This window comes from Cervus elaphus, chromosome 14 (assembly GCF_910594005.1).
Source record: "Cervus elaphus chromosome 14, mCerEla1.1, whole genome shotgun sequence".
In the NCBI taxonomy this organism is placed as follows: domain Eukaryota; kingdom Metazoa; phylum Chordata; class Mammalia; order Artiodactyla; family Cervidae; genus Cervus; species Cervus elaphus.
Genome location: NC_057828.1, coordinates 37,490,409 through 37,505,332, shown reverse-complemented (window position 1 = coordinate 37,505,332; position 14,924 = coordinate 37,490,409). Strand labels below are relative to the sequence as shown.

The window sequence follows — 14,924 nt, the reverse complement described above, 5'->3', positions numbered from 1 at the left end:
TTAGGTTCACAGCATCATTGAGAGGATGGTATAGAGATTTCCCATAAACCCCCTGCCTTCACACCTGCAAGCCTCTTCCACTGTCAATATCCCCCACCCAGAATGGTATGCTTGTTACAACTGATGAACCTATGTTACTGAGTTCAAGCTCGCTTTGCTCAGCACGTGGCAGGCCAATGAATGAATCCACGGGCAGATGGAGAAGATGGCAGAAACTGTCTCAAAAATAACCATTTTATGGAGTCTGGATGCCGGGTTCTTTTATAGAACATAGATGCTCGGGAGCTGAGGAAACAGCAAAAGGGCCATGAATCTTGTAAATATCTCCCAGGATGGCAAGCCTCAGGCAGAGGATGTGTTAACTTCTTCCTTCCTGTCAGTCACAGGTGGACAGGGTTCTGAACAATGACACTTTAGTTTAATAGGCAGAGGGGTTGGAGTCTCTGAGGCAGGCCAATATGTATGATTATAACAACAAAATCAACGAAAAGGAAGTCAAAGGAACAGCTCCAACATGGAGTCAGAATTGGCTCTTCCCTACAACACTTGGGGCTTCCCTAGTGACTCAGATGGTAAAGAATCTGCCTGCAATGCAGGAGACCCAGGTTTGATCCCTGGGTTGGGAAGATCCCCTGGAGAAGGGAATGGCAACACACTCCAGTATTCTTGCCTGGAGAATCCCATGGACAGAGGAGCCTAGGGGTCTACAGTCCATGGGGTCACAAAGAGTTAGACTCGAATGACCGACTAACACTTTCACTTGCACTGCAACATCTACATACACATCGTCATCACCCAGAGTCCATCGTCCACACTAGGGCTCACACTTGATGTTGTGCGTTCCATAGGTCTGGACAAACCTATGGCATGTATCCTACATTATGGGATCACACAGAGCACTTCCACAGCCCTAAACCCCTCTGTGCTCCATCTGTTCATCCCCTCTCTCCCAGGCCCCTGGCAGCCACTACTCTTTTTACTGCAAGGTGGCTTTTTCTGGTTCTCTTCAGGAAGTGGGCTCTCAGAAATAAACTAAGATTCATTCATTAGTCTTATTAGGGCTCCCCTGATAGCTCAGTTGGTAAAGAATCCACCTGCAATACAGGAGACCCTGCTTTGGTTCCTGGGTCAGGAGGATCCACTGGAGAAGGGATAGGCTACCCACTCCAGTATTCTTGGGTTTCTCTGGTGGCTCAGCTGGTAAAGAATCCGCCTGCAATGCGGGACACCTGGGTTTGATCCCTGGGTTGGGAAGATCCCCTGGAGAAGGGAAAGGCTACCCACTCCCGTATTCTGGCCTGGAGAATTCCATGGACTGTGTAGTACATGGGGTTGCAGAGTCGGACACAACTTTCACTTTCACTTATTCATAAAGTAGAAAACTATCTAATAAATGATGATAGAACAATTAGAATGAGTAAATTGTAATTAAGTTTATAAATGTCATTTTATTTTTAAATCACTGATTGAATTATTTAAAAATGTGTCAAAATGACCTGTAGAGATTAATGTCATTTACCTGTAATTTAAGATATATAAAACAAGTGTGTTAGTTATAGATTCATATATATTAGGAAATTTGCAAGAACATACATGGGAATGATATACCTCAACTTCAAGATTGTCAAGAACTGTGAAGGTTCTAAGACTGTGTCCTCCTTCCACATTAACAAGTTAGCCTGCCAGTTTTATGGATGCTGGCAAAACACACAAAGTTCCCTGGCCAAAGAACATCATCACTCGTGGCAGAGTAGGCAGCATGCCTTTCATGGATGCATCAGTTCCCCTTGGCTCTTAAGTCCCACAAGGGTGATGCTGAGTGGACTGGGTAGAGATTGTGCACACAATGGGTTTCTATCACAGCTGAGGAACTCCAAAGCTTTTTTAATGGGCTGTAAAACTTAAATCCTGGAGGGAGACACTCTTTATCAGCTTGTCATTTAATCACTAAATCATGTCCAACTCTTTTGTAATCCTATGCACTGTAGCCTCCTAGACTCTTCTGTCCATGGCATTTTCCAGGCAAGAATAATAGAGTGGGTTGCCATTTCCTTTTCCAACCCAGGGATCAAACCCTCATCTCCTGCACTGGCAAGCAGATTCTTTACCACTGAACCACCAGGAAAACCCTCTCTTATTATACCAGATAGTAAACAAAGTTGCCCTCTGCTCTTAGGGAGACAGCATCTCCATCTTCTAAGATTGTTCACACTACAAACAACCTTGAAAAGATAGTCTGGGACAAAAGTTGTCAGTAGGTCTGCTCACAAAATATGCAGAAACATGAATAAGGCTTCCAAATATCAGGGACAGAAAAGTGAGGAAATATATTGGAGTGTGAAGCGATAGTATCTATAATACTGTTTTTTTGACAAAAGGGAAAATTTTTTTTTTTCAGTTTAACAAAAGAAAAAAATTTAAAAAGAGTAATTTGAAGTAGAGACTGCAAATGTGAGCATCTACTTAATATTGTTGGTGGGGATAGATATATCTGTTATTATCTATACTTTACTGAGTGTTTAAAATATTCAGGATTTCCCTCCTGGTACAGTGGACAAGAATCGGCCTGCCAATGCAGGGGATGAGGATTTAATCCCTCTGGGAAGATTCCACGTGCTGTGGAACAACTAAGTCTGGGCGCCACATCTACTGAGCGTGTTCTCGAGAGCCGGTGAGCTGCAACCACTGAAGTTCACATGCCTAGAACCTGTGCTCCGCAAGAAAAGAATCCGCCACAATGAGAAGCCATCGCACCGCAACCAGAGAGTAGCCCCCATGACTAGAGAAAAGCCGTGCAAAGCAACAAAGATTCAGCACAGCCAAAAATAAATAAATAAATAAAAGGTTAAGAATCAGTCTATAAAATGTTTAAAATTTGAAAATATTCCTTTTTAAAGATGAACTTAATTGGAGTCAGGTGCTTCCTAGCTGCTCTTGACTCTGAATTCCATCTCTAATCACACAGGCTCTTTTACGGGTCTGTTTCCAGAATCTTCTCTCCGTTGGCCCAGGGAGCCTCCATTTCTGGCTTCCTGGACTTGACACCAAAACTCTGAAAGGAGACTACAGTTGGTCTTTGAATACACCAAAGATTTGCCTGTATTTCAAAAGAAGTTTTGACTCAACCATCCTTGGAAAGGCAAACTGCTACCTGAGGTACTTTTCCTCAGTGAGGTTGAGAGGGCAGAGGGCCTATTACTGTGGTTTCCATTTCTGGATAAATGAAACGGCAGTGGGATCAAGAAAAGGAGGTGGTACAGCTGAAACAAAAAGTATTCCTGAGGTGGCAAAGACCAGGTTTATTGGCTAATCAGATGGAAGAGAGCCATTCCCTGACAACTCACAGGGCTCTAGGACTTGAGTCAGTGGTGACGTCATTCACCTAAACAGGGAATATGTTGAAAGAGAAGTTACTAACTTCAGGTTTCCATGTGTTGACATTGAGGCACCCATGAGAAACGGAAGTGGAGATGTCTTGTAGGCCATAGCACCTATGGATGTGGAAGCAAAAGAAGAGGACTATTTGCAAGGATCTTACGGGTCCTTGGCACATATGTTGAAAGTTGAAGCCATGGACTGATCATGTCACTAACAAACATAGTATAGTAGATCAGCAGATCTCAACTTTGGAAGGTGATAGGATCCATCCTAAAAACTATGGATCCCTTCTTTTTATGCAGTCTTCCCCCAAATTACCCTATGTACATACACATACATTTCTGCCTATACCAAAGCTCTTGCTCATGGAGTTACTGGCACCCCAGGTTTCTGGGTATTCATTAAATGAACTAAGCACATTCAAGGAAGTGCCCTTGTCCCACCCACAGTGTAACTCTTCAGGACTCATATAGCACTTGGGCTACACAGCGGGAGACCAGGGCGTTGGAAGAAGGTTACGCTTTCTCTACTTCCCTTGCCCTCCTTGTGTAAACCCACTGCTGGGGTTCCTGCCTTTTAAGTGAAAGTGTCAGTCGTTCAGTCGTGTCTGACTCTTTGTGGCCTCTTGGATTGTAACCCACCAGGCTCCTCTGTCCATGGAATTCTCCATGCAAGAATACTGGAGTGGATAGCCATTCCCTTCTTCAGGGGATCTTCCTGATCCAGGGATCAAACCCCAGGTCTCCCACATTGTGGGCAGATTCTTTACCATCTGAGTCACCAGGAAAGACCTTCTTGCCTCTTAAACAACAATCTAATAATTGATCCTGGGTAATTTCACTATCACAAGCCCAGGGCCTCTGGGTTCTGAACTAGTAAATAAACCCTACACCAAATAAACCCTATACCTGTACTTCTGAGTGCTCTGAGCCTGCAGGACTCACCAACTCTGATTCTTGATCCTTTCTGTAAAATCTTACCAACTCTAGGCCATGCTACAAATCTGAAGTTCTGCAACAACTGTGAGAGAAGAAAATCTTAAGATCGTATGCAGTGTTTCTATTAACCCAAGTTCATATGCCCAAATGCACAGTGAAGCCAAACAAACTGAAACACCATAGTGTGGAACAGAGAAAGTTTTGTTGCAAGGGTCATACAAGGAAACGGGTGGCTGATTGCCTTCAACAGCCCTGAACTCTGAAAGATTTCAGCAAAGCACTTTTAAAAGCCAGGTAAGGGAGGGGTTTGCAGATGGTGTGATCAACTTGTATACAGTTCTCTGACTGGCAGATACATTGGTGAAGTAGCAGGGTGGTGTCACAGGGGTAAACATTATCAGCCCTTAGGCTCCAGGAGGCCTGGGGCTTTGTGCTCAAGGTTGTCAAGTAGTTAACATCTTGCTGGAGATAGGGAGGGGTTTACATCTGCAAAACAACTCAGGAAATTTGCATCAGATACTTTTATCTAGGTACTTCAGGAAATAACAGTCTTCCAGCTCAGGTGGTAAAGAATCCGCTGGCAATTCAAGAGATTCGAGTTCTATCCTTGGGTCGGGAAGATCTCCTGGAGAAGGAAATGGCTTACCCACTCCAGTATTCTTGCCTGGAGAGTTCCACAGACAGAGGAGCCTGGCTACAGAACATGGGATCACAAGGAGTTGGGCATGACTGAGCGACCAACACACACGGGTACTTCAGAGAGGAGCTAAAGCAAAGGATCTGCAGGAAGGCCTGTCCTTGGGAAGGCCTCTTAGGGTCCTGCTCAGTTACATTTCTAGGTCTCAGACCCTATCAAGCATTTGGCAGAGAAATGTAAGATAGAGCTCGGACAAGTGAAAAGCGCCGTCTGTAATGAAATAAGCAGCTGCTTTTACCGCCTCGAACACTTCCTGCTGTTCTAAGCCGCAGTGTTCCTTCTGTACCTAATGTGCTGAGCAATAGCCCCACCTACAGGATGCTGGGAGAAGTGCAGCAGTAGGGATTTAGGCCCGCAAAGGAGGGCTCCCCTGTGAGCTTCTCTACTTCTCTACTCATTTCTGCTCTGTCCCTTTGGGGAAAAAGACTCATTCCTCCTGTGCTCAAAACAGCAGGATTCCTGACTCCCAGTGGTCCTCCCACAATCACGTGTTCCACATTGCAGGTTGACCAACTAATCCTGGGCAAACCTATGCTGTCTGGTTTCAAAATGAAGATCCCATGTTCCAGTGAGGTCTTCAGTCCCAGACAAGCTAGAATGGTCACCTTCCATGTTTCCCAAGGACTCACTGATTTCCCTCTGAGACAGGAAGGTATCGGTGGTGCCCGTATCTCTTCCTTCTTGCTGGGTGAGAAATTTATAGAGTCATCCTGCTCATAGCCCTCCCGACAGCAGGGTTACCAAACAATGGCATAACATACATGTGGGCCCCTGATTTGAAGTCTAGTCATTATAAAGGATTATGTTAATAAAACCTTTTAAAAATGCAAACTTAATTCTTGGATTCATAAACTATTTTTGTCAATGCGTTGACTACAGCACATATTTGTTTAGATGTCAGTAAGTTTAATTAATCATCTCCTTTTAAAGACAATCAATATTTTTGAGACTTCATTAGACTTTGAGATCTCATTTCCATTAATAACCCCAACTATAATAGAATACACCTATATTTTACTTACACCAAGAAATTCATGCTTTTGCCAAAATCTGTATCAAAAAACTTCTGAGAATCCCTTCGAAATGCTTCCCTGTCACCCAGGCCTTCCTGGAGGATGGCAATCTTCCAGATTGCCCTTGAGATCCTGCTGATACCATGATGACCACATCTCTTACTTTACTTACTTTCCCTGTAGTCAGGTTTCCTCCTGGTGTGAGTACAGATCCCTCCCTTAATTGCTACAGCAGTTCTAGAGACCTGGTAGGCATCTGACAAGAAACCAAGAGGAGGCACAAGCAGAGAAAACAACTGCTCCTACTAGATCCACTCTATGTGCAGTGGGGATATATGACCTTGTGGATGGGAGCATGCTAGGAAGACCTACCATCACATGATCTGAATTCCACCCTTTAGTAGCTGTGTGATATTGTAAAATCCATCTAAGCTCTCCAAGCCTGTTTCCTCATCTATGAAGAGGGGATAATATTACTCAACATGAAAACTTATACATGAATGTTCACAGCATCATTATTCATAATAGCCAAAAACTAGAAGCAACTCAAATGTCCATCAAGTGAATGAGTAAACAAAAGATGGCTATTATTCAGAACGAAAAGGTATGAAGTACTTATTCATGCTACAACATGGGTGAACCTCAAAAACAATATGCTAAGTGAAAGAAGTCAGGCATCAGGGCTTCCCTGGTGGCTCAGTGATATAAAATACACCTGCCAAAGCAAGCACCACGGGTTTGATCCTGGGTTGGGATGATCCCTTTGAGAAGGGAATGGCAACCCACTCCAGTGTTTTTGCCTGGAAGATCACATAGACAGAGGGGCCTGGCAGGCTACAGTCCATGAGGTTGCAAAAGAGTCAGACACGACTTAGTGACTAAACAATCACTGCATTTTGAACCCTTTTTTGATTATAAGGGCTACTCTATTTCTTCTAAGGGATTCTTGCCCACAGTAGTAGATACAATGGTCATTTGAATTAAATTCTCCCATTCTTGTCCATTTTGAAGTTCACTGATTCCTAAGATGTTGATGTTCAATCTTGCCATCTCCTGCTTGACCACATCCAATTTACCTTGATTCATGGACCTAACATTCCAGGTTTCTATGCAATATTGCTCTTTACAGCATCAGCCTTTACTTTCACCACCAGACACACCCACAGCTGAGCATCATTCCCACTTTGGCCCAGCTGTTTCATTCTTACTGGAGCAATTAGAATTGCTCTCTGCTCTTCCCCAGTAGCATATTGGACACCTTTCAACCTGGGGGGAGGTGCTTATTTTCCAGCATCATATCTTTTTGCCCTTTCATACTGTCCATGGGGTTCTCCAGGCAAGAATCCCGGACTGGACTGCCATTTCTTTCTCCACAGTAGGTGGACTGTGTTTTGTCAGAACTCTTCACTATGACCCATCTACCTTGGGTTGCCCTGCCTGGCATGGCTCACAGCTTCATTGAATAACACAAGCTGCTTTGCCACAAAAAGGCTGTAATCCATGAAGGGGGTGGGGCATCCAGTATATTTCACTAAATTTGAACCACAAAGAGAAAAAGTGAAGATCTGAATCTCTTTCCTTCTAAGAGATCACTACAGTCCTAACTACCTTTGTCCAATCTCTGCTCAATAACCTCCAAGCTCCACACCATCTGAAGGGATGGGGGAGGACCACCACAGCTGCCTCTCTGGAACCAGTCCCAGTTCACCCCAAACTCCCTGATATGCTCCTGCTCACAACCCTGCACCCCAAAAGTGCTCTTCTAAAACACAGTGAGTCTGCCCCCAAGGGTTTATTGCCTTCTCCAGTAGGAACAGAAAACCCCCCATTAAATAAATGCACAGGTGCACACACATGTATGTGTGCACACACCCAGTTATGTCCACAAGGCACCGCAAATCAGAGTGGTCATGAACAGAAAAAGTGAATTCCAGATTTTTTCACATTGAGAACAAGAATGTGGCCAACATCTCATTCCAGCCCCAGGTGTATTCTAAGTCCTCATATGGACCTGACAAGTTGTGCTGACTTCCAGGTTTCACAGATTCCAGTTTTCTCTTGGCTGCCCAGGGGCCCCACCACTGGCCTTCCTGTAGCCTCACGCCTGTGAGAACAGCAGAAGAGGGTGGGGGTGATCTCTGCAAAGCAGCAGTGAGTGGGCGTGAAGTGAGATCTTAATTCCCTGCCCAGGAATTGAATCTGGGTAGCCTGGATGAAAACCAGGAATTCTACCCACCAGACCAGCAAGTGCTGGAGGCTAGAAGCTAATTTTCCCTGGATCTTTGCCCTCAGTGGAAAAAGCATTTATCATGGAGACAAAAACTGTAAATGCAGATACAAAGTTTATTACTAGAGACATAGCACAACAAGTGGGAAAGCACACAGAGAAACAGCTTGTTTAGTTCAGAGGAGAGAAGCAAGATGGAGATGCTCACCTGGAGAGAAAGGGTGTGTGTCTCCCCCAGTGAGGAGGAGAGCAATAAAAAGGCAGTTAAGTCACTTATCTAGGGCAATTCTTCCGGGTCTTGGTTTACCTTTAGCCAATTATCTGGTTTCCTTTTCTATACCTGACCTACCCTGGGACCCTCTCCTGGGCACACAGGCACCCCTCAGCCAAGGCGGAACTTGAACTGAAGGCTTCTGGGAGGACAAGACTCCTTATGGCCTGGCATTATCCCCTTACTTACGGCCTCTCAAAAAGCCTTTCTGCACATGTGCAGTGTCTCCCTATCCCAGAAAAGGTGGGGAGGGAGATCCCGTATCCTTTATTCAAACAGGGTTTTGCCTCTCTGTCCTTGCCATGACTGTTACTTTAAGGTGTTTACAGAGAAAAAGACGGGTTATTTGTTTACCCTATTTGTGTTGTTGATTCCATTTCTGAGGGCAAGCAGGAGGTTGTGAATGCCCTACCTGGAGCCCACCTATATCTTGTCTCAGGAGATGCAAACAGGAGGCCAGTTGTAAATGTCTGACCTGGAGCCCACTTATCTCCTGCCTCAGGGGCCTATGCACCTTCACTTCGAGAACCACAAGCTGTTCCCCGGTTGATGATTCCTAGACAGACTCTCCAAGGACCAGAAGGCAGAGTTTTCTCCACAGAGGGCTGGCATCTCTACACATCGCTACAATCTTTTGTTTGTCCCACATAAACAGTGCCCCAAGGATATTCCTCCAGGTCTCAGAGACTGGAGCAAAGGCAAGGAAAAACAAGCTTGGGTGCTGCGTTGGTTAGTTTGATGTGTGACTTGGCTAGGTCAAAAGTATTTGTAGATGAGATTAACATCATCTACAATCAATTAACTTTAAATAAAGGTGATTATCCTCAATAATGTGGATGGACCTCATCCAATCAACTTAAAGTCCCTAAGAACAAAACTGAAGTTTCCTTGAAAAGGGGAGATTCCACCGTGTGCTGTAGAGACCACTCCTGCTTGAGCTTGCCTTACAGATTTCAAGTTTGCCTGCTGCTAAGTCGCTTCAGTCGTGTCCGACTCTGTGTGACTCCATAGATGGCAGCCCACCAGGCTCCTCCGTCCATGGGATTTTCCAGGCAAGAACACTGGAGTGGGTTGCCATTGCCTTCTCCTCAAGCTTGCCTAGCCCCCTACAATGGCATATGCCAATTCCTTGCAGCCAGTCAATCCACGCATACACATATACCTATATGATTTACTGGTTCTGTCTTTCCAAGAGAACCCCTGAGCGCTGCAGATGCCTTCTTACTCTTTGCAAAACCTGCTACTATAGAACATTGTTTTACAGACTTAGAGACTGAAGGCCACTAAGGTGAGGTAACTTGCTCAATGTCAGTGGCAGAGCTGAGGTGTAAATTTCAAGTTTCTTCCCCTGTGTCCATTGCTCTCAGTCCTCTTTCCTCTGTGGTTTTTAGACTGTCATCCATCAGAAGTGACACTGTGTTGGTCTTCAAGATCTTCACTGTAGAGAATCCTTACTTTTTATAGCACTGAACTTTAGAATCTCCTGCACAGATGCAAACACCTGCCTGTCAATACCACAGTCCAACAGCAGTGACAAAGGCAGTGTAATGCCCCCAGTCCAATTCCAGGTACTTGTAGGTCTCACAGTGATTTAGAAATTCGGAGTTGGCTGCCTGCTCATCTACCACTTCTGTCCCTGTGCCCCTCTGCTATCACCACCGTTGCAAAGGAGTGGGAACCAGTGGGTCTTTGGGAAAAAATGACTGCTACAAAAATGACTGCTACCATGTCTGCTGATTTTCTCCTCACCCTGCCCTGCCACACACACACTATGCGTTCTCATTGTCTCTTGGCTGTCAAACATCAGCAATCATCAGTAAGCTCCACCTCAGTAAGTCAGAAAGAGACAAATACAACATGATGTCACTTACATGTGGAATCTAAAATATGACACAAATGAACCTGTAGATAAAACAGAAACAGACTCACAGACACAGAGAATAGACTTGTGGTTGCCAAGCGGGAGGTAAGGGAGGGAGGGATGGATTGATACTTTGGGGTTAGCTGATGTAAGCTATTATATTTAGGATGGGCAAACAAGAAGGTCTGACTGTATAGCACAGGGAACTATATTTAATATCCTGCGATAAACCATAATAAAGAATATAAAAAATAATGTATGCTGTGCTCAGTCATGTCTGTCAGACATGTACACATATAGATGTGTGTGTATAAATATATATGTGTGTGTGTATATATATATATGTGCATGCTAAGTTGTTTCAGTCTTTGCAACCCCATGGACCGTAGTCTGCCAGGTTCCTCTGTCCATGGGGTTCTCCAGGAAAGAATACTGGAGTGGGTTGCCATTTCCTTCTCCAGGGGATCTTCCCGACCCAGGGATGGAACCAGTGTCTCTGGGTTGGTAGGTAGGTTCTTTACTGCTGAACCACCTGGGAATCCCCGCCCCACCCCCTGCCAAAAAAAAAAAAAAATGTATATATATATATAAAACCTGAATCACTTTGTTGCACAGCAGAAATTAACACAACATTGTAAATCAACTATACTTCAATAAAATAAATCTTTTAAAAGTAATGATAATCTCTTCACCTCAATAAAACTCACCTCTGATTCCTTCTCTTAGGAACTCATTAGCTAAATAATTTGAAAATTTACATTGTCTATAGTGATACAGCCAACAAACCAGTTGACTAGACATACTTCACAGATAATACGTATGTAATGAAAAGAGTGTTTTTGTCTCAACTCCAAAGAAACGCAAGTTGGAAAAAACAAATTGGGGTATGTCAGGTACCAGAAGATAAAGACTTAAAGAATCCTAAGTTAGTGCCTTTCAAATCCTGTCCAAAAGGATCAGTCCTAGATATGACTCATTTCATCAGAGCAATGGTAGTGTTTTGTTTTTTTTTTCAGTTAATTGTTTATTTTAATTGGAAGATAATTATAATATTGTGATGGTCTTTGCCATACATCAAATGAATCAGCCACAGGTATACATGTGTCCCCCCACCCTGAACCCTCCTCCCACCTCTCTCCCCACCCTATCCCTCTGAGTTGTCACAGAGCACCAGCTTTGGGCACCCTGCTTCATGCACCGAACTTGCACTGGTCATCTATTTTATCTAACATGTGTATGGTAATGTACAATGCTATTCTCTCATCATCCCACCCTCTCCTTCTCCCACTGAGTCCAAAAGTCTGTTCTTTACATCTGTGTTTCCTTTTCTGCCCTGCATGTAGGATCGTCGGTACCATCTTTCTAAATTCCATATATATGCATTAACATATGGTATTTGTCCTCTTTCTGACTTACTTCACTCTGTATGATAGGCTCCAGGTTCGTCCACCTCATTAGAACGGACTCAAATGTGTTAGCGCTGTAGCTGTTGCTGCCACACACGTGTTGTTGGAACCATCTTTGGCGGTCTGGTTCAGTCATTGACCCCTGGTTAGCCGGTATATGACATAGCTGTAATGCCACCAAAATTTGGCATCCCAGAGGTGCGAAGGACTGAACACAGCTGCAAGCAATGGACCTGGACCTTCACTGCTGGGTCAGCAATAATTTCTCAGCATGGAAGGGATCAAGAAGTCCCTCTTTGTTTCTTTTAATATTTTAAAAATAAAAAAAAATTGAGAGATTCTTTGAATTCCATAGTAGCTTCCCCACCTAGGGAGGGCAAGTTTCACAGGGACCTCTCTAGTGGTCCAGTGGCTAAGACTCCATGCTCCCAATGGGGGGCCCAGGATTCAATCCCTGGTCAAGGAACTAGATCCCACATGTCACAACTAAAAATCCTGCATGCCACAAGTAAGACCCAGCATGACCAAATCAATTAATTAATTTAAAAAAACTTTCACACAGATAATTTCAAATAATCCCATAATAACCCTTTTCCTTCCCCTACCTTTATATTGCCCTTCCCCCCTTTCCTTATCCCACTTGTAACCACTATCCTTTCCCCTCTATCTCTGAGTCTGCTTCTTTCTGGTCTTATTCACTAGTGGGTTAGCAATAGGCTGACTTCGACACTCTTGGTTTCTGACCACACACCTCTTTGAACATACAGGCTTCACAAGTCATCCACATCCACATCCACTCATCCCAAGAGTCAGGCAGTTGACCAGAGTCAACGTCTCTCATGAAGAAACATTCTGGCTTGCACTAAGAGAGAAAACTTCTTGTTGTCCTGATCCCAGGCCTGCCAGTTTCCTGACCTGACACTTCTTTCCACAGCAAGCAGCCCACCATTCGACAACCAGTAACTTGTGAGCAGCGTCAGTGCACACTCACTGAGTTTCTGGGCACCAACCCTTAGGCCCCTCCTGCACATCACCGCCCACTCGTCCTTCGTTACACTTGGGAACTTGTTCTAGGTTATACACTCAGTGTCCTTTTGGGTCATGTTGCCCCTAGAAGTTTCACTCTAGTTCATGTAGAGTAGGGATTTCTCACTCAGACGAGGGCTCTACGCTGAGGAGTTTCTTAGATATTGTGGGCATTCAGAGGAGTTCTTCCAGAGATTATGAGCTACAAACTGACTAATGTCAGAGGTCTTTTCAAGTAACTGAAGACTCAGCCTGCAAAACAATTTAAGGCCCAACTATACTAATTGACTGAGTCTCATAATTTTTTACCTTAAAATCTTAGAGGAGTTCCCTGAGCTTTCTGATGGCCAGGCTTAGGTCAGAAGACTACCCGGAGTCCTGTCCTATTTGGCAACCATAGTGCATGGCAAGAAGCCACCCCAGGCTTCTAAAGGGTCAAGGACAAGCAATCGTGTTGTGTTGAAAGTTGCTCTCTGGTCAGAAAAATGGAGATGTGGAGGGAGTAAGGACTTCTGTCATTGTCTTTTCTCTTCTAACATAGTCTCCAGCTGCGAATTGTGATGTTCTAAAGGAAAACATAAGGCTTACCAGGTGATGCTAATGGTAAAGAACCTGCCTGCCAATGCAGGAGACTTCAGAGACACAGGCTCAGTCCCTGGGCTAGGAAGATCCCCTGGAGGAGGGCATGACAACCCACTCCAGTATTCTTGCCTGGAGAATCCCCATGGACAAGAGGAGCCTGGCTGGCTACAGTCCATAGGGTCACACAGAGTCAGACATGACTAAAGCAACTTATAAAGGAAAACATGGGGTTTCCCAGGTGGCGCTAGTGGTAAAGAACCTGCCTGCCAGTGCAGGAGATGTAAGAGATGCGGGTTCAATACCTGGGTTGGGAAGATCCTCCTGGAGGAGGGCATGGCAACCCACTCTAGTGTTCTTGCCTGGGAAATCCCCTGGACAGAGGAGCTTGGCGGGCTACAGTCCAAAGGGTGGCAAAGAGTCTGACAAGACAAGCCCACACACGCAAAGGACAACACATCATGGCAATCATTTTGCTGTATGTACATGTCGAAGCATCATACTGTACAACTAAAACTAATACAATGTTATATGCCACTCATAGCTCAACAAAAAATAAAATGGGGGGAAATTTTCAAATCTTAAAAATAATTCACACACATGCTAATTGACTAATAAATAAAATTTAAAACTGTTAGAGCAAAGAATTATTTTTTAGTTGTCTTCAACTTATGGATAGTCATAATAGTTTATCATTTATTTTAATAATGTTAATTAAGAGTAGTATTTATGTTTAGTCATAGTATAATATTATTGGGCTTCCCAGGTGGCACTAGTGGTAAAGAACCCACCTGCCAATGCAGGAGATGTAAAAGATGTGAGTTCGACCCCTGGATTGGGAAGATGCCCCTGAAGGAGGGCATGGCAACCCACTCCAGTATTCTTGCCTGGAGAATCCCCATGGACAAGAGGAGCGTGGCGGACTACAGTCCATGGGGTTGCAAGGAGTCGGACACGGCTGAAGCAACTTTGCAGAGCACACATGATATTATTAGCCCATAAAGATCCCATAATCAGAGAGGAACAATTACTCTTAATCTCTCCTTCTGCCTGTTACATCATGCTGCGCTATTACAGCCAAGTTGGAAGGTAAAGAATTTTTCTCTACTAACTTTTGTTATGAGAATTTGGGCAGCAAAGCAAGACACTGAGCCTCTCAATTTCATCAGCCATAAATACTATGTTACTTATTTTTCAAGGTTGCTGGGAAGACAGAGATGTTTGCAGCATATGCTATCATGTAACATAGTTACTATTGTCATCAAGAAACACTATCCTATGTACATTTTTCTTTCCATGCCCCATTTCCCTTAAGAAGTGATTGCCTGGAACTCATATTTCTGAGTCCACAGTCACTTAAGTGGCCTGTCATAGGTATAACAAATATCTGGGTAACTTTCACAATTTTCCATTCCTTACCTTTTAACTTTATTGCACTGACTCTGTCAGTCTGTCCGCTTACAGCGTCTGTACAACAGCTCCATGACAATTCAACTGAACAGAACTGGCTCCTTTAGCTACCTTAGAA

General features: G+C 44.1%; 1 protein-coding gene across 1 annotated transcript in view; it reads right to left on the bottom strand.

The window, feature by feature from the left end:
• Nucleotides 1-3,404: 3,404 nt before the first annotated feature.
• The window catches only part of RGS7 (regulator of G protein signaling 7), a 469,633-nt gene continuing 458,113 nt past the window's right edge, over nt 3,405-14,924 (bottom strand). The window contains exon 17 of the mRNA XM_043923593.1: nt 3,405-3,491. Within this exon, the coding sequence (XP_043779528.1) occupies nt 3,420-3,491 (72 nt within the window). The 3' untranslated portion in view covers nt 3,405-3,419. The remainder of the gene's footprint in view (nt 3,492-14,924) is intronic.